This window comes from Myxine glutinosa, chromosome 8 (assembly GCF_964187855.1).
Source record: "Myxine glutinosa chromosome 8, kmMyxGlut1.1, whole genome shotgun sequence".
NCBI lineage: Eukaryota > Metazoa > Chordata > Myxini > Myxiniformes > Myxinidae > Myxine > Myxine glutinosa.
Genome location: NC_136268.1, coordinates 150479475 through 150504297, shown reverse-complemented (window position 1 = coordinate 150504297; position 24823 = coordinate 150479475). Strand labels below are relative to the sequence as shown.

General features: G+C 42.4%; 1 protein-coding gene across 7 annotated transcripts in view; it reads right to left on the bottom strand.

The window, feature by feature from the left end:
• The window catches only part of LOC137433013 (metallophosphoesterase MPPED2), a 139682-nt gene that overhangs the window by 13984 nt on the left and 100875 nt on the right, over positions 1–24823 (bottom strand). For all 7 annotated transcript variants that reach the window (XM_068125389.2, XM_068125393.2, XM_068125388.2 and 4 more), the window contains exons 3-4: positions 15579–15760; positions 15132–15357 (exon numbers count right to left, since the gene is read on the bottom strand). In XM_068125389.2, the coding sequence (XP_067981490.1) occupies positions 15132–15357; positions 15579–15760 (408 nt within the window). The remainder of the gene's footprint in view (positions 1–15131; positions 15358–15578; positions 15761–24823) is intronic.

The window sequence follows — 24823 nt, the reverse complement described above, 5'->3', positions numbered from 1 at the left end:
AGCAGCCAAAAAAAAAATCATTGGAAATTAGAGTGAAATTATACAAAAATAAAAATTCCAAAGGCCAGATTGCAAATCTGAAATCGTGGCAAATCCAACGGGATTAAAGTATCGGGGGACGCAAGCGGACGGTGGATTTATGTTATGCTTTGTGATATAAAAACATTCCAAGGAAAACATACACTGGCATTATTAAGACAAGAATAAACTAAAAATACCAAACAACTAACACAAGTGAGAGAGTGACATTGTCAGTCTTGATGATGAAGATGGTGCAAATTCACCGTCGGTATCTTGCAGGCTCAACGCGGAGTTCTCCAGCTGTCTGGATCCGCACTCTAAGATATGACGGGCCATGTGCAGTGCATTCATTTGTGCAAACCGCCCATAGAGCGAATCCATCTAGTGTTGTCGGCTAAACTTGCACAAATCTACACAACAGACTTCAACAGAGCAAAAGCCCAGGCGCACATGCACGTGTCGTGCAATGATTCGACATTTGATTCCCTGTAATGATCAGGCCTAAGCAAACTGTACAAATCAGGCAAGTCATATGAGTCGAGTCGCGCAGCTATAATGGCGAAACAAAGCTTGGTGCAAATCACCAGTGCCCCTCTATTACATACGCAGCGTGTTCCTTTAGGTTTAGAAATAAACTTAAAAGAAAAATATATATAAGTGGAGGAGTTCTTTAAATTAACTTCAGTGAAAGCCGAAGTCAGCTTGCAATCAAGACTAGATATCCGCGATCACAAAGAGATTGCCAAGGATAAGCCTCCCCTGGCACCCGTGATCCAATGATGGCCATATTCTTTTTGGACCGCCATATGATCTTGACCTTCAACATTCAGGGCCGCCATATGACCTTGACCTTCAACATTCAGGGATAGAGTTTAAATTAAGAAAATGTGTCCCCATCTACAATCTATCCATAAAACTCAACACCATAATAATTGGAGGAAAATTATTCAAGTTATGATCAAAAAGATGCTTTTTGTTAACTAGGTCACAATCCGAAAAACGTAGGGCAAGGACACTAATCAAATATCAAGTGCACAACTTCAGTGCAGGTGCACTATGATGATGCAACAACATCTTGGAAGGCCAAGCGATCTTGGAGATTCCACATTAGCAAAATTGAGCGATGCCAAAAAACCTATTTTCTGAGAACACCATTTGACCTTGACCTTTATCTCGGAGGGGTATGATGTACATTAAGTGTACATGCGCCTTGCTCGAGGCTATCTAGAGAGGGCAAGTTCGTTCTGATCAGACAAACATTAGTTGAGTTATGGTGAAATGTGCTAAAATGTCGATATTACGTCAAGGTCAAAAAATAAATAAACGTCAACCCCGCATACGTTGTATTCCCATTATTGATGCAAAATTTCATTCCGGATGTCCCAGCCGAATACGAGATACAGCTTGGACATTGGCAGAAAAAAAGTAAGGAAAATAAAAGTTAAATGGCGGTTTTGTACTTCTAGGGTTTGAAGAAACTCTGATGCACCATTAAAGATTGGGAGCACCAATTGTAGAAACAGACCATACAACAGGTACAAGCACAACCTGTTCCTCTCCCCCCTATCGCTCAGCTATAAAACTGCAAAATGTCAACGGAACTATAATCAACATTTATACAATTATCATCCCCTCCTCAAAACTCCCCCTCCCCCTCCCACCACAACACCTTCCAAAAAAGAAAATAACAACTAGAAGACAGGGCAGCAAGTAGAATCATACTAACATAATCATAAGACTTTAAACAAAGGAAAAAATACCTATTTTTGGGGGCAAGCCCCCCCATATAACACTGTAGAACCCGACTTTTTTTAAATGCCAGGAACAAACTTTAGTACAACACGGGTGATTAAGGTTGTGGTGTAACTCAATTACAATTGCATGTGTAGTTTCTGAGAAGAATGCAAATACCTATTTGGGTGGGTGACCCTCCCATAAATTACAAAGACAACCTCAGAGGCCGATTTTTAAAAATTTTTATTTATTCATTTTTAATGCCGTGAACAAACTTTAGTCACAAAGAAAGCAAATACCTATTTTGGGGGGCAACCCCCCCCCCCCCCATAGTCCCCAAAAGGAGCAGATTCTTTTTAATGCCATGAACAAACTTTGGTACATCACCGGTGGTGAAGGTTGTGGTCAAATTTCATCAAAATTGAGTGTGTAGTTTCTGAGAAGAAAGCAAATACCTATTTTAGGGGGCCACCAGCCCCCCCAATAGACCCCCCAAAGGGGCAGTTTTTTTAATGCCATGAACAAACTTTGGTACATCACGGGTGATGAAGGTTGTGGTCAAATTTCATCAAAATTGAGTGTATAGTTTCTAAGAAGAAAGCAAATACCCATTTTGGGGGGCAACCCCCCCCCCCATAGACCCCCAAAGGGGCAGTTTTTTAAATGCCGCGAACAAACTTTCGTCATTACAACAACATAACAGGCATTTTAAGGCCATTTTCCCTGCAAAAGCGGGGGTTAGCCTTACGGTCCCCATGACAATGTTCTCCATTTTGCCCTATTTTCTGGATTTCCCCTTGTTAACCCCCTTGCCCGCATTTCTTCTTCGACCATCTTTAGCCAAGTCTTTCTCGGTCTTCCCCGTCCTCTACTTCCTTCTACATTCATTTCCATCACTCTTCTCAACCAGTCACTTTCATCCTTCCTCAACACATGACCAAACCATCTCAACCTGTTTCTCTTCACAGCATTCATCACAGGCTCTATTCCCATCATCTTTCGCAATTCATCATTTGTCTCCCTCTCTCTCAACGATACTCCGCACATCCACCGAACCATTCGCATTTCCACCCTTTCCAGCCTTCGTTGCTGCTCTACGTTCATTACCCATGTCTCACTCCCATAAATCATAACACTTCTCACACATGCAGCATACACCTTTCCCTTCAGCTTCAAAAACACTCCCCTCCTCGTCAGCACGACACTCAGTTCCCGAAACTTCTTCCATGCACATCTCACTCGAGCAACCGCTGCCGAGTCTGATCCACCTTCTCCATTCAGCATGTCTCTGAGGTAGCAAAATGTTTTCACACCTTCCAGCTTCACGCCATCTCCAAGATCCAACTCAACATTTCCTCCATCTGCAGCTCCCTCTGTGCACACCTTAGACTTGAATATAGCTGCCACACTGGTTAATGACCATCTCAAACCACTACATTTTTGATGAACCCACTCAGCGCACATTGTACATTGAATGGAATTCACTCCGACACCCTTCCTGCACACAGCACACGGCCACTTTCCAGTTCTTTCCACCTCACCACATGCTTTACCACTTGCCATCACCTTCGTTTTTCCGATATTCACCTTCAGACCTTTTGTCTCCATACATTCCTTCCACTTGTTCATCTTCTCCTTCAGTCCATCCATACTTTCTGCAATCAACACCAGATCATCTGCAAACAACAACTCCCACGGTAAACCCTCCTTTACGTTCTGAGCCAGCACCTCCATCACAGCTACAAATAGAAGTGGACTTAGTACCGACCCCTGATGCACTCCCACCTTCACCTCAAACTCACCACTGTTCGCGTCCTTTGTCCTTACAGCTGTGCGCGCTCTTTTGTACATTGCCATCACTACTCTGATCAACCATTCCTCCACTCATAACACAACAAATATAATATGTGCCAAATTTGGTCGCAATCCCATCAGCGGTTTTGGAGAAGAAGTTTCAAGTGTTTACGGACAGACGGACGGACGGACGGGCCATCGCATAAGCTCCCCTGAACTTCTTTCCAGGTGAGCTAACAAGCCAAGAAGATTGAATGAAGAGGATAATGGTGTACAGTAGAAGTAGAAGGGCTAGATCTCGGCCATGTGAACATGATACATAAGAGTCGGTGAAGAGGTACTGATTAGAAAAACAAACACAATCAAGATGAAGGCGAAAGGAAGATTGATGCAGGATCCAAAATGCAAACAGGAGACAATGATCTTCAGCGACTTTTTCCCCTCCTCCTCAAATCCACAGCAATGCAAGCAGCCTGAGTTGCGTCAAACAGCCATATGCAACGTACACGTACGCATCGGTTAACAATAGTGTACTTCTTAAAATAAATAAACAAAAACATTAGGCCTTTCCAGCAATCATTTCCCAGCAGTTGCCGATGCTGTGACATTTCTTTTAAAAGTGTAGAATGGCCACTGGTTGTGAAATGCAGAACTGATATAATGGATCCCATTGAAAGGAATGTTTCCATCTATCATCTGCCAAGCTGTTCGCATGATAGCCGCTGCCATCTGTTGTACCGTACGTCTCATCTGCATACAAACCAAGATATTGATTTTGCAGTACCCAAAACCTGCACTCCCCAACCCTGCTCACCACCCAACAAACTGCTCTACAAGAGGAATTAAAAAAGATCTTTGTACGTATGTTAACACACAAGATAGGATAAACGAAGAAACTTCCTCAAATGTTTCACTAGTGATGAAAATTGAATGAAAATTAAACTTTCCTGGAGAATACAAATGAGGCTTACAGCCATGTATCACCTGTTAAAGGTAATTAAACAATAAACATTTCATCTTGATTTGCTCTGCCTAGCTACTGAATTCAGATGAGTTTCACATTGCTCCGAAACATCATATCTATACGACGCACGGCATTCAAAAAGGTTAATCGGTAGGAGATATTCAACTATCATCAACTATCATAATTCAAACTATCATCCACAACCGATTCCACCACGCTGCACTGCGTATCCTAGCAACCACCAAACAATCACATTAATGCTAACTTATAATACATTTTATACATATTATTTTTACCTAAATACCTCCTTATTTAATACTTATATCAAATGCAATGCAATCGGAACTTGTTAACATGAAAACCAACCAAACTTATACAAAAGGTGACGAAGGAGTCTAAAGACATTCTTACAAGACCTGATCAAACAATCAGCCAAATATTCCCTGTTTATTATTATGGAAAATACCTTCTCAGCACGTTCCACAAAATCATTCTTCACTGAACAAATTCTTGCAAATCTAAGTAACTCAGATGAGAAGACATTGTAACCCATTTTAATTGGTACATTGCTACCTGGAAAGGTGTACAAGACTACAGGTAAACTGAAATCATCAACTTTATGATACACACTTGTACTAAAGCCATTCTGTCCAACTCTAACTTACACGTCCAGATATACAGAAACTGTACAATCATTACTACTATTGTTTGCAAATTGTTGTTTGTAGTTGTTGTTGTTTGCAAACTACTCTCGTTTGCAACTGTACTTGTTCTGATTTTCCAAGGAATGACTTGGAACGATGTTGGATGCCCACTCTGTAGCTGGCTTTGAAGACCTGTGTTGCAACTTGATTGGCTTAGGAGGGGTCGTAGCTGATGACGAGGCCAAGAAGTTCAAGAGACTGAAGTTCTTCAAACGTCTGCAAATGGTAATAGGGAAGTGGATTCATCTGATGATCCTTTCATAACAACAGGGTGAGACTGGGAGATTTGCCAGGATTGAAGAATATGTTTCATTTATCAGACAGCATTTAATCAATTCCAAATCAAAAGAGTGATGTAGCTGCCATCTGCCTGTTTGTAGGATAGGGTACTGGAAGACAATGAAGAATCATCTGGAAAAACAAGAGGGTTATTCAGACCATGGGAGAGGTCGTTCTTGTTGATGAGAAGCAAGACTGGGCGTGCTGATTTAGGTACATGAGATTTGAAGGCAAACACCGAGTTGAGATATTCTGCCTCGTCTCGAGCAGAATCTGAGGTGTATGAAGGGATCAATGGAGAGCATACAACAGAGGGGTAGGGGGTGCCTTAAAAAGAGACTTCACAAGGCAACAACAAGTATTTGTGGAATGAGACTGCTATGAGTTTGACCTTGAGATTAGCAAGATAATGATTTCTGGTTTGCCTATGGAAGGACACACTTTTTGCGAGCCTTACGGAGTGAGTTAAAGTTGCCCCCAGTGGGGATTATAGCCATCCATGTTAAGATAGCAAGCTGCTTGACCTCAACTGTATTACCACAAAATTCAGTGTTTCAAGGAATTTTCAGGTGGATAGGATAGCTACAGACAGGGCGGGATAAACCAGTGCATGAGAGAGAGAGTAAAAGGAGAGTAAGAGAGAGTAAAAGGAGAGTAAGAGAGAGTAAAAGGAGAGTAAGAGAGAGTAAAAGGAGAGTAAGAGAGAGTAAAAGGAGAGTAAGAGAGAGTAAAAGGAGAGTAAGAGAGAGTAAAAGGAGAGTAAGAGAGAGTAAAAGGAGAGTAAGAGAGAGTAAAAGGAGAGTAAGAGAGAGTAAAAGGAGAGTAAGAGAGAGTAAAAGGAGAGTAAGAGAGAGTAAAAGGAGAGTAAGAGAGAGTAAAAGGAGAGTAAGAGAGAGTAAAAGGAGAGTAAGAGAGAGGGAGAGTAAGAGAGTAAAAGGAGAGTAAGAGAGAGTAAAAGGAGAGTAAGAGAGAGGGAGAGTAAGAGAGTAAAAGGAGAGTAAGAGAGAGGGAGAGTAAGAGAGTAAAAGGAGAGTAAGAGAGAGGGAGAGTAAGAGAGAGGGAGAGTAAGAGAGAGGGAGAGTAAGAGAGTAAAAGGAGAGTAAGAGAGAGGGAGAGTAAGAGAGTAAAAGGAGTGTAAGAGAGTAACAGGAGAGTAAGAGAGAGGGAGAGTAAGAGAGTAAAAGGAGAGTAAGAGAGAGGGAGAGTAAGAGAGTAAAAGGAGAGTAAGAGAGAGGGAGTGTAAGAGAGAGGGAGTGTAAGAGAGTAAAAGGAGAGTGAGAGAGAGGGAGTGTGAGAGAGAGGGAGTGTGAGAGAGAGGGAGTGTGAGAGAGAGGGAGTGTGAGGGTGTGGGAGTGTGGGAGTGTGGGAGAGAGGGAGAGAGGGAGAGAGGGAGAGAGGGAGAGAGGGAGAGAGGGGGGGGAGAGAGAGAGAGAGAGAGAGAGAGCGAGAGAGAGAGAGAGCTTTTGTGCAAGTATTCCAAGTGGAATAAATATCAGATGCTGTGGAGATGACAACCCCATCCTCTTGAAAGGGAAGATTGCAGTCTTTGCCAGTTGGCCTGTGCGAAAACCAGATTCTGCTGCACTGAAGTAACTCTCAAACAATAACCAAAGAGCTCTCAAACATCTCGCTGCAGATAGCGTTTCATTTATGGCTCCCAATTTTTTTATTTTTTTTTTTACAAAGGAAGATGGACACCGCAACCATGGTGGAAGGAATATCGAGGGTGGGGTAGGGTGGAGGGGGAAGGGAGGGGGAAGGGGAAGGGGGGGAAGGGGAGGATGGAGGGGGGAGGGGAGAGGAGGGGGAGGGGGAGGGGGGGTCAGGAATGGAGGGGGAGGGGAGGGGGAGGGGGAGGGAGGAGGAGCTTGGTTAGCACGACTCGACCAACTCGCTTCGCGGATCTCGTTTGTTTTGAACGTGTCCCAGATTTTAAAAGCCAGACAACTGTTAAAATGCCATTTTGAGCGGCAATAAACTGCTCCAATCGGTTACGGAAGGGTTGTGGAAAGACGTTTCACAGCTGTTTCAAAGACGTTTAATTCATATCGCACAAAATCGACACAAAACACGATCACACAAAAGGTGAAAAAACGCAATCGCTTTTCGCTCTGAATTACGTGCAAACGTGTGACGGAAATCACCATTGCCCAGGATCGAGTGCCAACCAAGATGGCGCCCGGTAGCTGCATCTCCGCCTATGTGGTGTGAATGGCAATGGTCATTGATTCGATATGTTTTCCGTTCAATGGTCTGGCGGCGGGGATGGAACATCACGTGATCGCTCTGAGCGAATCAGCGAGCTGCTCTGGCACATGCTGAGATTCCGTGTATAATGTTCCTCGCTGAAATGCGCTGAGGTAAATATGAATAAAAAATATGGATCTCGTCAAATCTTTTTAGGTAGGCCATGTCCTTCCCAGGCTCAATGGCCATGTCTGTGCCAAATATCAAGTACATGAGCCTCTCCATTTAGGAGTCTATCGGTAACATTACACACACACAAACTGTGTTTTATGTTCAATGGTCTGGCGGCGGGGATGGAACATCACGTGATCGCTCTGAGCGAATCAGCGCGCTGCTCTGCCACCGGCTCAGATTCCGTGTATAATATTCCTCGCTGAAATGCGCTGAGGTAAAAATATGGTAAAAAAATATTATGAAATAATTTTTTTTAGGTAGGCCATGTTCTTCCCAGGCTCAATGGCCATGTCTATGCCAAATATCAAGCACGTGAGCCTCTCCGTTTAGGAGTCTATCGGTAACATTACACACACACACACACACACACACACACACACACACACACACACACACACACACACACACACACACACACACACACACACACACACACACACACACACTGTTTTATATATATAGATTAGGATATTTAACAAACACTTTTGTGCACATTAAGGCTAAATTGCCTCAATGAAGGTAGATATGAAAAAAAATTCAAACTATATTCCCCATGGCTAGTCCATAATATGTATGAAGTTCTGCATCAATCTGATAAGGGGTTTTGGAGAAGATTTTTTACGTTTTTATTTACAATCCAATGTGGCCACCAGACCATGTGACGTCATTAATTCTATTTTTCACTCGCATAAGGTGGGAGATCAGATACATGAAGTTTAAGATTTTTTTGGATAAGGATTTGATTCAACTAATTATGGCTGGAATACCACTTCATCATTATCGTTATCACCTTATGTACCCCATGGAGTTAGTTGACGATATGCCAAGTTTAAAAAATTTTTGTTGAGCGGTTTTGGAGATGTTCCAATTTTTCCCTTTAATCCAATATAGGTGTGATAACATGTGACCTACAACATCAGAGTTAGTAATAAAATACTTTCCATAGGGAGTCTCTCCTATGTTGAAAGTTTCATAATCGATCGGACAAGCAGTTGCTGAAAAAAGAAATTAAAGCGAATATGTATAAACGTGGACACATGAACAGATAGACAGGGGTCTTACAATAGTCGCGCAACCGCTTTGGGGTGAGACTAAAAAGTGGTTACACATGTGATTATATAACCACATAAGGATATTAACTCAAGTCATTTCTATGAGTCTTAATGGTGTGCATGTCAAAGCTGCACAAAACATTGTAATCACCACATCTAGTTGAGATGATAAAATAAAAACATGTAATATATTTCAAGTCATTAGTCAGGGTCACTATGTTTTTTCGTTCAAAATCATGGTAGATTAGCAAACCTATACATTTTTGGAAACGTTATTACATGGAAAATCTGAAAATCAATGTTTACATTTGCCAATTCCGACCAATTAGATTCGACCAATTCCATTCGACCAATTCGACCATTCGACCATTCGACCAATTCGATCGATTCGATTCGATTCGATTCATCGAATTCGATTCGATCGACCATTCGACCAATTCGATTTGCCAATCAATTTGACCGACCTTTGCTTGTGTGGAACGGACTGTGAAAACGATGCGGACTATATTGTCGGATACGACACACAGGACAGTGATGACGAACTCTAAATGGCATATTCTGTAATCGTGTATGTTTGATGCCATTGACTGCCTGTGTATATTTTGTCATTGACTGCCTGTGTAGATGTGAAGTTATACTGACTGCATGTGTATATATGATTTTGCTGACTGCCTGTGTATGTTTGGTGATATGAATTATTGTGACACATTTTGATCTTATTAACTGCCTGTACAAAATGATAACATGTATTTGATTATGCAACTTATCGCGAATACAAAGACAGTATTTTGCAATTCAAAACCTTTGATTCGTGTCTTACCATTCCCCATAGCACTAATTTGATACTTTCATTGGATTCCTTGTCCCTGAAAATATAGGTTTAGTATAATTAAAAAAGTTATTAGGGTAATTAGAGGCAGAAATAGAACAAAATATGTATTTTACAGTGGCCATTTTGAAAATCCAAAATGGCCGCCATACAGGTATCTCTCCAAATGTAAACATTGATTTTTAGTTTCCTTATGCTATAACCTTTCCAAAAATGTATAGGTTTGCTAATCTACCATGATTTTGAACGAAATATCATTTATTGACAGAGTGAACCTGACTACATGAAGAATTGGGGGCAGGGTGGTGAGGGAAAGGGAGCTATTGAAAAAGTATACACTTGCCATCGATACTACACCACCGGGTGTGCAAAGTTTTGCAAGATGTGTTGCAGAAGGGTAGAGCCAATTATGTGCATTGGAACGGTTGAGCGTGAAAAACGGGAACGCATCACACTGTAGTGTACAATTACATGTGCAAATGTGACACCACATTCCTTCGTCTGAATCTATAAATGTGGGGCTCAGCATACATATGCACTCCTAAATAGCAATCTGCAACGCCAGGCCCTATCGTCGTGGCAGTACAAATGACATATGGTTGAGTCATCCATATTTGTTCATCGAGAATGCGGTCTTGCAAAATATTTGTTCCGGCTAACAGTCGGTACTGCAGCGGAAGGTCAACCGAGTATTCTGTTAAGCAAGCTTGTCTGGGCCACATATGTCGGAGACCTGTGCGAGTCTTCTGTGGGTCAAATAAGCTAGCAGGAGCTTTGTTCCTTCTTTCAACTCAAGTTTACGTCGCAATTCCATCACATGGCATTCATCAACTTCTGTACGGCTTGCTATACGTATATAGGAAGCTCTATAGCACTTTAACAAACAGCATAATGCTTCCCACACCCTTGCATTAAACAAATTAACAAATCAATACAACTTTGCAATTAGATCTTAAAAATCTGATTATGCTGCAGGTGGCCTAGATGAGCTGCATTATTGTTGGCACCTCATAAAATGTTGCCAGTTTCCTTGGAGGGGTTAGCATAATTATGTTATGCAAAAACCTTCATAATGAGGAAGCAAAAGCATGTCTTGTCACTGTCACACCTAAAAATTAGAGGTGCTTGGAAGCTGGAAACAAATATACTTTTTAACCTTGCATACCGATTCACTCTCAAAATTGTGCACACAGGTCACAACAGACTTCACAGGTAAGATTGACTACAATTACCAAATATCCATGTAAATTAATGGGCATTTTAGGATTAACATAACGATTGTTTCCTCGTGCAAACCCTCCACCCATATTTCTGCCCCGATTGTCATGAAGCGTTGATGACCAAACAAAAGGGACAGCGAGGGAATCGACGAATGACAATGGGCCCAACATGTTATTCAGTAGAATTCCTACAAACAACGTGCAATGTTAAAGACGGAGCAATGATAATTCATCACCTTTGACAAACACAAATTCCACTCACAAACAAGGGGCCCACACAAGCATAGCTTTGCATCTTCCAAGGTACTTTGTGTAATTTGAAGACTAAACATAGGAATTCACTGTTTAACAGGAATAATATTCTTACCTCAACAACTTCCTCGGCCCACATGTGGGAGCTTGGGAACCCACCTTGTACTTTTGCTCCCCTCCCCTCCCCCGGGAATGTACCCCCTCCTCCCCTTTTGTGCTTCTAGTACTCCCTCCCCCCACCATCCCCAAACCACTTGAAGAAAAATTGTTAGATGTGCTTGGCTCTTTTTTCACATCTTTACACATGTGTTGCATGACATATGGTGTCTCAGTTGAGTGGGAATGAATTGGCTCTAGTGTTGGGATGGAGACATGGTGCAGGATCAATGGGCAAAATTACCCTTTACCCTATGGGTAATTTCCTTGCATTGCAAGGTCAAACTAGAACGCCACTCAGTAGATCGCATACTCCTGCCGTGGGTCAAGTTGGAATAGTACGATTTCACAAAAGTTTGAGGGAGGAGTTCAGTGACAACACAAGACAACAAAAGACAGACACTGCACAGAAATATATATATATATAGAATATATAGAAGATAATGTTTAAAAAAAACAAGGCAATTTCACTGACATTTTCTGATTCAGCGTTCAATTCCATATAGGTGAGTGTATTTTGAGGCATGTGTGACTTCATATAAAATTGTAAGCCAGAAAAAAGTTCGTTTCATTCCTTAGGGATACAACATGTAAAACTGGCCCAAACGTGAAAACAAAACTCGCTCATGTTAAGTCGTACAAGCTAATGCGACCACTCATTCTTCTGGGAAGAATCCCGTGCACATGCTGGTCACACTTATAAGTCACCTAAGTCTTTATAAGTTCATCAAATACTGACACCGCGATTGACATTCGCTGAGGTAAATGTTGATATCTATTCTGAGGTTAAAAAAAACAAAAAAACAGTTTTAAAGCATTATACGTATCAAACGATACATTTTATGAAACGGGGAAACCTAATACACACTTTGGTGGTTTTAAAATGACAGAATAAGTCTTTATTATAAATAAATAAATAAAATGAACATTGACGACGACGCTGCTAAAGAAATACACTGCTCTAACGCAAAACCACGAGTTTAAACTACATTTACAACAAATATGAAAACTATTTTCATATCACAATGTTAAATATAGAATATATAGAAGATAATGTTAAAAAAAAATGAGCCCTATCTTCCAATGGTAAAAAATCCTTCAAAAAATTCATGGATCCAGAATAATATCCTGAGCTTCACCAAAAACGAATCAATTCTTCTTTATCCCAAGGGCAATCATCCCACCAACTTTCATCCAAATCCGTTCAGAACTTTTCCAGATATCTTGTTCACGAGAACACGTGCGCACGCGCACACACACACACACACACACACACACACACACACACACACACACACACACACACACACACACACACACACACACACACACACACACACACACACACACACACACACACACACACACACACACACAATCAAATGCATTACTCCCTCGCGGGAGTAACTAGAAAGCATCTCGAAATAGAAAGCCCGTCCACATCCACTTTTCACTTTTTAATGTAAATTTTATCAATTAGTGTCTCCATCGTCTCATAATAAAGGTTTGCTAAAATTTCATAACAAAAGCTCAAATGGTAAATAAATACAGGGTGTTTCAAAAAAGTGGACTATTTCAGCAGCCTGATATTCTGTCGTTTCTTATGCTGTACCCTTCTCTCTTGCAGGTTATGGTGGTGGTATGCCATTTCTAATACGTATTCACGAGGACCTTACATCAACTATGGTGTTCACAGTGGAACAAAAAGTGAAAATTGTGACCTTGTGGTTTGAGACAAAATCCTACGTGCAGGTGCGCCGACGATAGTCAGTATTACAATGTTCAGTGGTTAGTGGAGCACTTCCAAGCACATGGAAGCGTGAAAAATCAAAATAAAGGCAACAGTGGCGGCCTACCAAGTGTTACCAAGGACCAAGAGAACATTGATCTTGTGAAAGATTCTGTTATCAAAAGTCCTAAGAAATCCCACTGTCGGTGTTCCCAAGAACTGACGATCTCAGCCTCATCTGTGTGGTGCACTTCTGAATGCAAGCTCTACCCCTACATCATATCTGTAAGGCATAAACGAACTCTGAATGACATGGCAAGATGAATAACAATGTGTGATTGGTTCAGTGACTGAATAGAAAGGTACCCAAATTGGATCACCTCCTTGTGGTTCAGTGATGAAGCAAACTTCCATTTTAATGGGGCTAGCAACAATCACACCAACATCTTCTGGGGTGCTGAGCCTCCTGAGGAGGTGTCTGAGATGTCTCTCAAAGGCCACATGTCCACTTGCTTCTGTGCAATGAATGCCAGATGTGGTATGCTGGGACCGTATTGGTTCGAGGACGCCAATGGTAAGTCGGTGACAGTCAACGGCGAGCGGTACCGAGAGGCCTTACGCCAATTCCATGCTGATCTCGCTCAACTACTGTCTCCAAACCAACTCAGACTTGCATGGTTCATGCAGGACGGTGCCCCACTACACATTGCAGGTGGAACCATCGACTTGCTCCACCAGCTGTTTGGAAATCGTGTAATCAGCCTGAGCACAGCGCATGAGTGCGCAACAGACAGACCAGATTTGATTCCATTCAATTTACTATCTTGGGGTGCTGCCAAAGGTCAAGTTTACACCAACAAACCTCAAACCCTGCCTGTTCTGAAGTAGGAGGTGAAGGACTAACGCTAGGCTACCGCTCCAGTCACTTGCAGACGAGTTGGGGAGAATTTTGGAGTCAGGATCAAAGCCTGTTTCAACAGAGGCGGAGTACACATTGAAAATGTCAATTACAAGCGGTATAATGAGTAATTTGAAAATGGCATGGTATATTCTTTCCATCAATGTATCACTGAGCTTGCTACCTTTTGCAAATTTTTTACAATATAACGTTCAAATAGTCCACCATTTTTTGAAAAACCCAGTAAAGAAACACGGAAGCAATAAAAAACAAGCGTTACGCCTAGGTCCCCCGTCGGTGAAGTGATGCGAGTTGACAAAGTGGAAGACGCAAGGCGGCCATCTTGTATTTTGACGTAGCGACACAATTTTCAATAGCGTTCTCCCTTATGCGTAGATACACCCACACACCAGATTAGAAGTTAGTAGTTCGTTTATTTTTCAAGATATTTCGCTCACAAGGTTGACATATATATGGTGGCGGCCATCTTGGATTTTGACGTGGTGACCCAATTTTCAATAGCATTCTTCCTTATGCCTAGATACACCCACACACCAGATTAGAAGATGGCACTTCGCTTATTTTTCAAGATATTCTGCTCACAAGGTTCAGACATACATGGCGGTGGCCATCTTGGATTTTGACGTGGGTTGCACCCACACACCAAATTAGAATTCGGTCCTTCGCTTACGCATGCACGCACGCACGGACGGACGCATGCACGGATGGACGCACACACGGACGGAGGGGAAAACCATAGTCCCCCTCTCGCTCCGCGGTGCGACGGGGGACAAAAAATCCGGCCGTCTCATGCTGACGGGCTGAGGACTATTTCTACTCACTGTGACATTTTGACCCAATTATTAATTGGTTTTCTCCATATTCTCAGAATAAAGCTTTGTTGAAAATTTGATGACAAAAGTTCAAATGGTAAAAAAAAAAAAAGGTTGTGCCTTGGACAGACAGCAGCTGCAAGCGGGATGGGCGAGCTATCAACCCCCCGATTTGGAATTAAATCCTGAAAGAAAACAGTTAACTTTGCTTGTGCACAGCCTTCTCAAGCCAAACTCAGACTGACCAGGGCGCACCGTAGATGCGAAATCCTTTGATGGACACCTCAGTATCCTGCAGGTAGATACAATTGGTGAGGATGGCTTGAACATCATCATAATCTTCCGCCTTGAGTTTTGTCACCGACGGGAAGCGGTAATAATCCTGTTTGAGGAGGTCACTCATGAAGTTCTTGTCGAAGGTGAGCTCATGGTTTCCCGCAATCACAACCTTATATTCATATGGCAGGTTGCCTGTGGCAAACAAAAGCACACAAGGAAACAATAGTACATTTATGGCCATGTAGCAAATGCAACAAATGGCTCTCCTACAAAAATGAATCCTAAAAGTCCTGCAGTTGTTAAGTCATTTTTTTGTGCTTGTAACTCTGGTAAAGAAAATAATAAAAATGACATCTGATTACGCAGAAAACACGCCGTTTAGTGTCGAGCCGATTCCTTATGAATGCACTCACCAAGCCAGTCATTAAACTTCCGGAGCTCGCTGGGGAGGCCAAGTTCTGAAAAGTCTCCAGCATGCAGGAGAACATCTCCATATGGCATCTGAAGGCCGTCCGTACGTGAATGGGTGTCGGCGATGCAGACGAAGCGTGTGTGGCCAGGTGGTTTGGGTGTGTCAAACGGAATAGGATCAACCCTGATGGGATTTTTAAAAGAACAACAACAACAAAAAAAGAATACAAAGAAAAGTCATCAACCTTGCATGGGATACTTCGATAAAGACTACAGTATATACATGCATTTCTACTTTTATAGCAACAATGTATTCCACAAACAGGTTTGAACCAGTGCATGAAGAAAGGTTGATATGGAGACTTGTTAGCACGTTAGGATAAAAAGCAAGATATGGAGACTTCATCGTAAATTAAGGCTTTAAACAAAAAGCAGGAAGTAATAGTCCATGGGCCAATATAGGTTACCGGTAGCACTTGGTGGGAGTAATCCATACGTTATTTTTCCAAGTAGTATTATATCCCAAGTTTACATTTTCACTTCATGGTCATCTGAAATGTGCAGCTTTATTAAACAAATAACGATTTATTGAAGGACGTACCATAGCATTCTAAATTTTTTTTATTAAAGGTCCACTGAAATACAGATGCTCTTGGACTTCTTAGAGTAGCTATGACTTTCTTCCACATTAAATCATTATTTTTTAAATGAATAAATTCACCATTTTAAAAAATATATATTTATTTCTGCAAATTTTACATGTCTTCCTACACCGCAAAGCCCCGCCCCCTAAAAAAAACTTCGATCTTCACGTTTGTACGGTCACGTGACGTCCGATGTCATATCCAGAACGAAGTCCGGCCGAGAGCGAATTTGATCGGCCCGATGCTGGCTGCAGCGCGACGTTTTTACGTATATTCATATTGCGATCAAGTACTGGTACTCATCAACTTCCAAAGTTGATTGTTGAATAAACAGGAACAATACCCGTAAGGTGCATTGTTGCAGGTTGCAACAACACGACAAAAGATGGAGTGAGTTTTCACTTGTTCCCCAAAGACAGAAATCTTTGCAAAATATGGACAGCGAAAGTGAAACTGACGAGGGCAAACTGTCAGGGACCTAGCGTCTGGAGTGTAATATGCACTGCGCATTTCAGAGACGACGACTAGGACAGTGGTGTGTATTGTGAATTTCACATCGGGAAATTGAGTTGATTGAAGCCTGATGCTGTGCCAGTCATCAAAGGCAGGGTGCAACCCGACACAGAGACGAAAAGGAGTGGGAGAACAGCTGTAGAGAAGCAGAAGAAAATTTGAAGGTGAGTGGGTAGTTTATTACATGTAATAATGACTAATGTATTCTGATGCAAATGGCTGGCCAGTAAAATCTAGTACATGTGCTTAGAATACCCTACCAGGGAGGTGTAAAGAGAGACCTCTCTTACACCTCACTGACCCTACTGTGCCAGTGGTCCACTGCTATGTGTTAGTGTTACAGACACAGTGTTGACCAAGGTCTAATAGTTAGACTTCAAGTTTGATTTCGAGTTATAGGTCTAACGTTAAGTTTATTTCTAACTTTGTCCGATAATATTCTGATGCCGTTTCGGTCGTCGGACATTTACATTATCGGCTGTATATACCAGCCACGTTAACAATCAACATGACCATAAGATAAAGACACGTCATAAACTGTTTTATCCCTAATCTTAACTCTAATCCTAATCCTAAACCTAACCCTAAACCTAATCCTAGACCTAATCCTGATTATAATCCTAATCTAGGCCGCTTCGCGTGATTATAAATTTTATAACAAAGTGTGTGGCTGCAGCATCCAGCAGACAGGGTGCGTGTTTCTATCAAGTCCAAAATGTGGTGTTTGCGTTGTGCAGCGTTAACGTCATATAGCAGGCTATAAGCATTTTGCATATATATAAAGCCAGGGTGATCAGATACGAGTTCTGGATATGACATCATATGGATGACGAAATTTGCTGGAGGTATAGGCCAGAATTTTTAGGGGCGTTCCCAACCGAGTTTTTTTTTTTTTCAGGTTTCCGTGTTAGAAAATGACAATCACGAAAAAACATTACCAGATCTGGATTCATGGAAGAAAAAAAATCTATCAGGCGATACCTAGAACAATTTTCAAGACATTTTAAAGCTATAAAGACAACAAGCAGCTGTAAAGTTGAGAACTCACAATAAAAGCTTGAAGGAAGACCTCTCATGGCCACCGCAACTATATCACAACTGAACATTGATGCTGTATGTATTACTTCCTCGGTTAAGCTATTCCACAAGTGTTTGTTAAATGGAAATGTTGAGGATTCTAGTGAGACACCTGATAAAGTTTATAAATGCATCAACTCCATTGGCCAAGACAAGACAATGTGAGTGGTGGTAAACAAATCCCCTAAACATATACTGCTGCCATTTGCAGTTAAGTCTCTTATTGGAAATGTTGAACTAATAAAAATTCTGAACCATCTGGGTCATGGAATATCATATTCCAAAACGTTAGAGATTGATACAGGTTTTGCACTTCATAATCTGTCATCACGAGCTGAGTATTGTTACGAATTTGGCAGAGCAAAATGCAGAGCAGAGTAGATCTGAGTAGGTAACATGCTTCGAGATGTCGCGATAAGGAACACTTCCTGTAATCAGTCCATGTTTAGGCGTTTTGTCGGTTAAGGTGTATAATTGTGAATCTACCAGGAGATTCGTGTGTTAGTTAGTGTGGGGGTTAATCAGTAGAGCCTGTGTACGTCTCACCTAGTAGTCAAACCTTTGTCCATTATGGCACTGCAGACCACTTAAACATTAGTTAGGACCCTTAGTACAACACTAAATGACGCCCTCCCCCCTGACGTGACTTAGGAAGAAATCAGGCGAGAACACCGCCACCATTGGCCACCACCATTTACACCTCCGAGAGGCCTACCCACCTCACATAGCACGTGCTGTGACCATGGGGTCGGGGACGGGAGTGAGAGTGGCGCAGTGGACGTGCCCATGGACGGGCCGGCGAGCCGGGGGAGGCTCTGATTGGCAGAGCAGTGCGCCATGTGACGTCATCGGCCGGAGATATTACCGAGGGTCGGACGCCATTTTCGGCAGTAGAGTGGAGAGTTGAGCATGTTGAGTGAGGTCTGAGTCAAGAGTTCGTGTGCACCAGAGTCGAGTTGAGATCCTGAGTTCAGCACGAGGAGAGAGAGCCCAAGCAGTGCACAGTTCGCAGAGTTGGCAGTTGAGTCATAGGGAGTTGTTTTGAGCAGCACGGTCGAGTCGTTCAGAGATCCCGACCTGAGTTGGGCTGAGGTGTAGCCGAGTGGAGCTCGCTGTCCTGCTGTCGACCTCGTGGTGATCGGTGCTTGGTGCTCGGTGCTGAGAGGCCTTGTGGGACTTGGAGCGAGGGACCTCGTGGTGTGCGATCGGGCCGAAAGGAGCGGTGTTGGACGGCAGCCACCAAGACAAAGACAAGATAAGGCCGCATCCGCGTACATTTTGACACAAAAGACGTGTTTCTTTGTTAATTCATATTCCCCCGTTTTGTATTTGAGGTCTGGTGTGCGGGATCCCGATTAGGATATTTATTATCGGCGTGCATTTTCCTGTCCTGCCTTTTTCATTTGAATAAACCCTTATATTATTTTTGTACATATATCTGAACGCAGTTTACCGGGTGTTTGATTTTAATAGATAAGGCTGCGGGGCTCTCGCCGTTCCTCTCCATTCCGCGTGCTTAAGGGTTTTTTAGGTGTCGATTTTGTAATCCGATATTGAGCTTCCGCCTCGGGAGTTAAAGCCTTCGTAATCGGCATCCGCAACTCTGGTGTTAATCGGAGTTGCGCGACAGTACGCTATTGTGCTACCTGAGCAGATCCATTGTAGCATTGCCAATGGACTTGTCCTTGACAACATGGATCGCCTTGAAGAGACCCTTACTGGTGCAGGTACAACACACAGGGTGAATGGAATTGCTGTTCAGAAAACAATCATAGGCGCACACCATGAAAGGCCCAAAACTACAAATGATAAAACAAAGCAGCGGAGACTTCATGTAGCACCATTCAGCCTACTAGTCAGGCAGATAGGTGTATCCATCATAAGAATTGTGGGTTTAGACGTACAAGCATGAAATTTGGCACAGTCATAGATAATAATCTAATGAATAATTCCAGATATGGACCCACCGCGAAAACGTCCTATGGTAGCCATGGCGGCCATTTTACAAAATGGCCGTTTTGACCGCGATTATTTTTTACCGGACGACACAAATGCTTCTTTATGTTCTAATGAAATGACTCTAGATACACATATATGCCATAATTGTATTCTCCAAATGACCACAATTTGCATTTGTGTTGCCAGCAATGTCAATTAACCCACCAAGCACTGTAACGGTAACTTATATTACTAGATAGTTCCAGTTTGATCTTGTTTATACGTCACAATTTTCTCCACCACACTGGCACAAAGCGGTACATTTCAAACTAGCTTGTTTGCACTTGCATCGTCCCTTGCAACCCTTTTTGCATTTACAACAAATCAGCTCCCTTGATGAAATGCTGGCTTCAGGAAGCATGGACCACAGGGGTTTCCAGTTGTGGGGATCGATCCATCCCCAATCCCCAGGTGAGGGCAGATCCATAACAACCTTGAGCATGTTTCCCCAGCAGTGGCCACCCGTGTACACAGCCCTCTTGATTTGTTGTACCAGGGCTCCTCTGGTAGGGGGAATAGCTTGCATGGCTCTTCCTTTCTTCGTGAAGAGTGCCTGTCGAGCTTCGTCTATGTTGACGAGATTGCTGGTGCGATCGTAGAGAAGAATGGTGAACCGCTCGAGCACTGCCACAACGTCATCAGAGATGTCTGCTGTCCCCGTGGAGAGATGAACTAACGCTGGCGTCAATTCGTCAAATACTTTCCAGGTATCCCAGGCTGTATTCTTGCCCCGTGTATTAAATGACGAGACTGTGTCACACCCTGTGTATGCATGGAACATCGGGAGGGCCTGTGACTTATCTGGTCCGAGGAATGCTGCAATTTCATGTGCTGGAATATACCTGAAGTGCTGGCCTGTCCCAAAGGCCACCCAAAGCTCCTGGATTTTGAGTTTGGTTGTTGCTGCCACAGCCAATACCTCTATATCTGTATCCACCGTACGCAGAAGAATTTTCTGAAATCCATCACGGACTGCATCCGCGAGATGTATCATCATTCGTGTATCAGCCTCCTCATGGTCACATGGGGCAAGATGACTGGTGTCGCGTGCGGGAATGCACGTCACATCTGAACCGTCCGTGGTGACTATCTGCTTATCTGATACAAGATGTGTGATGTGTTTTGTCAAGAAGGCAAACAGTTCTGTTTTGTTTGCATCAATTCTCAGGAACTGCTGCCAATTTCCTGGAAGAACAGTGGATCCGTCAACTCTCCTTCGAATGCCTTTCCCACGTTTGTCCCTGGCTTGAGATTTCAGGCTGTTGTCACGGTACTGGTCCCAGACTATATCCACACGACAGGCTCTTTGCAAGTGACCTTGTATGTGTGGCAAGAATACTTTCAGCGCATAATCAAAGGTTTTGGCAGCAACTGGTTTCAGAACGTTCACCAACACTGCCCCATCAAGGATAGTGACGTCAGTATCTGGTTTTGGAGCATCACCTCTGACCTCTGCGCAACTCTCTAGACACACCAATAGATCTGATTTGGTTCCCAGTCGTAACTTCCCAAGCTGAGATAAAGACGGGGGACATGCTTGGTTTTCATGGCGGAAAAATTCTGCAAGATCACCATCTCGTGTTTGAGACGCAATGTAGAGTCTTGAGAATAAAGAGCAGTCACTCTTTAGCGAAGTTACTTGCAAACTTGTCTTGGATTTCTCTCTTGGAGACGATCGACTAAACAATGGGAGTTTATTCTTCTTTATTGGCTCAGTAAGAGGTACGGTTCGCTCCAGTAGACGGTCTGCTACGAAGGTCTTGTACTGTTGCTTACCTATCTCCTCAGCCTGTTGAACAGTAGAAACAACAGTTGGGTCAGCAATGTCTCTTGTGTCCAGCCGCAGCAAGTCTGTACTCAACGCTAGGAAGGGGTTTCCCATTTCCTCTATTACTTCAACCAGACGTTTGACATGTTGAGTAAAGATTACCTGTGAACTATATGTTTGCTCATGGTGGCGTGTGTCTTGATTAATCCTTATTTTCCTTCCCTCCATGGATGCTTCAAACTCGGTAGTCATTCTAACCAGTTCCGGCCCAGCCACCATCCATCTTCTAAGAGCATTTGGATTTTGAGTGAGTCCAACAGCACCACCGTCACTCTTCACAGCAGCATTATTTTGCTCATGAGCCTGGTCAATGGCCGCCATTTGTAAAATGGCCGCCACGGCTACCATAGGACGTTTTCGCGGTGGGTCCATATCTGGAATTATTCATTAGACTATTATCTATGACTGTGCCAAATTTCATGCTTGTACGTATAAACCCACAATTGTTACACCTATCTGCCTGACTATACCTACATATAATGCTGGTGAAAGATGCAGGCCTCCAGCTGTGTTTCAGCACGTGATGTTTCAGCAGTAGAGTGTATTTGTATGGATTTGTATTTTGTATAGCAGGTAAGAAATTGTAAACCAAATTGCAGAAGAAAGGCATGAAGGAATTGTGAAACATGTAAACCAATATGAGTATATGTGCTTGTTAAGAAAAGGTATAGATAAATGATAATTATATGCAAAAGTTAGACATTAAAGTATAAGACAAGTTAGGAGACGACGATGGTTCATGAGCGAGCGGTATTCAATGACAAAGGTCAAAACCGACATTGAAAATATATAAATAGGAATGTATTATCTGTTATGAGACTAGTTAGCTACACAATACCGAAAATTCGGTTCGATTCCGACAACTTTGAAAATTTGACCTTTGTGACCTTGAAATGTCAAAACGAAGGTTACTGACCTTGAAATGAGATAGAAAATAATGTATAATCAGTTATGAGGTTAGTTAGCTACACAATACCGAAAAGTTGGTTCGATTCCGCCAACTTTGAAAATTTGACCTTTGTGACCTTGAAATGAGATAGAAAATAATGTATAATCAGTTATGAGGTTAGTTAGCTACACAATATCGAAAATTCGGTTCGAGTCCGACAACTTAGAAAATGTGATCTTTGTGACCTTCAAAGGTCAAAGGTCGAAGATTCTGAAATTTGTTGGAAAACTTGTATTTCATAATGTATGTGATAATATAAAAACATGTACGACAGTTCACCCTATCAGGAAGCGAACAATGTAATAAAACAATCAAAAATCGACTTTTCTAAATTTCGTGACCTTGTGACCTTGACGCGAAAATGAAAAATCGAGCTCCGTGGGGCTAGACACATGACATTGGCCTAACCAAATACCGAAACCCCTGTCAGATTCCACCAACTCTCTCGGAGAAGATGTAGCTTGAAATCGATTACCCCCTAAAAAGACATCTTTTTCGGGCGTGGCTCTGCCCACAATGGACGCAATACGCCCACTCTAGGCAGGACCCAACTAAATCATGATATCAACCTCCCACCCAAGTTTCGTCAAGATCGGATGATATCATCAGGTAGTTATGTTGCGGACAGACAGACACACACCCATGACGAATATAGTGATCACTGATCACTGTTTGATAACTAGTGAACCAAAAACTCATGATGAACAAGCATTCTGAGTATTGCGCTGCAATACATGTCCCCTACCAAAGATCAAAGTGCCATAACTTTGTCAAAAATGATCGAATATGCAAATTTATGCACGGTTGATGCTGGTTTTCAAACTTGATCTGAGGTATGCTGAGACACGTGCGTCACGCCTCGCCTCGTTGATAAGCCCGCAAGGTCGCTCCATGGGGCGGCCTGCATGTATTGCACAGTGTGAATTATATAAATTATTACCAACTCACGGTCTGAGGTACGAACGATTCAAGAGATATCCATTTTTTTTTTTAAATATTTTAGTTTAATTAACGATATCTGCCAAACCACGTGCCCTATCGCAAATTCCAAAAGGACGTTTTAGTAGACTGGTATGCTGAACAGATTTGTGAAGTTTCCCCTCGATTGGATCAAAAATGAGGGAGGGGCTCGGTTTTAAAGGTTCATGCTTAAAAACGTCATAACTCTGAAAACATGTGATGCATGATGTCATGCTCGCTGACTTTTTTGTTCGTCATGGGTATGCGATTCTGCCTGCAAAGTTTGGCCTCGATCTGTTCAGCTGTTGCAGAGAAAAAGGGGTTTTCGTGTTTTCACGAAAAACAATATGGCGGCCGAACCACGTGACCTGTGACGTCTTAATTACCAATAAAATATTCTACAGACCGAGTCCATCATATGGTGAAAATTTTATCTCAATCGGTCTTATTATTGCAGAGAAATTGGTTTTTAAAGGAAATTAAAACTTAAAATGGCACTGAGTTAAGGATCATCAGAATTACCAAAGTTCAAAGTGCCATAACTTTGTTTAAAATGATCGAAACGTCGTGAAGTTCGAACTGGACCTGTAACTTATCACGAGGAAACCATGTACCAAGTTTGAAATCATTAGCATTAAGCGCTTAGAAAAAAAAGTCCGGAAAACTGTTCTTTGCGCGACGGACTGATGGACTGACAGACGGAGGGACGGAGTGCAAACCTATAGTCCCCTCCGGTGTACACCGGTAGGGGACTAATAATAGGCCACAGACAACAACAGTAATAACGGAAAACATGTATACATTACCAGAATTACTACGTCTGTCATTAATACATTCTTTTTTAAAATAAAGCTGCACATTTCAGATGTCCATTATGTGAAAATGTAAACTTGAGATGTTATACTAGTTGTAAAATAGCATATGGAATATTCCCCCCAAATGGTACCAGTAACTCAAATTTGATGGTTGGGCCCACTGACTATAAAGGGGGTAGATAAAGCTTAGGGAAAATCTTTTAACTGTGTACATATAATGATGCTACTAGCTCAATCAATGTGGAACATCATGAAGTGTAATGACGCGTTCATTGCAAAACGCTTTGCAACGACTCCATGTTGCGTGGTACAGTATACTTCTTCCCACTGATAGGCTGTCAGCTGCTGCGTCACTCTCTGCATTCCAGAAATGATTCGATGCTAGTGTGATAAATGGAACATGTCCTTCGGTGTCCTCCACCCCCTAACCCTCCTCTGTCTCATTTCTCTGTTCTATCATTCC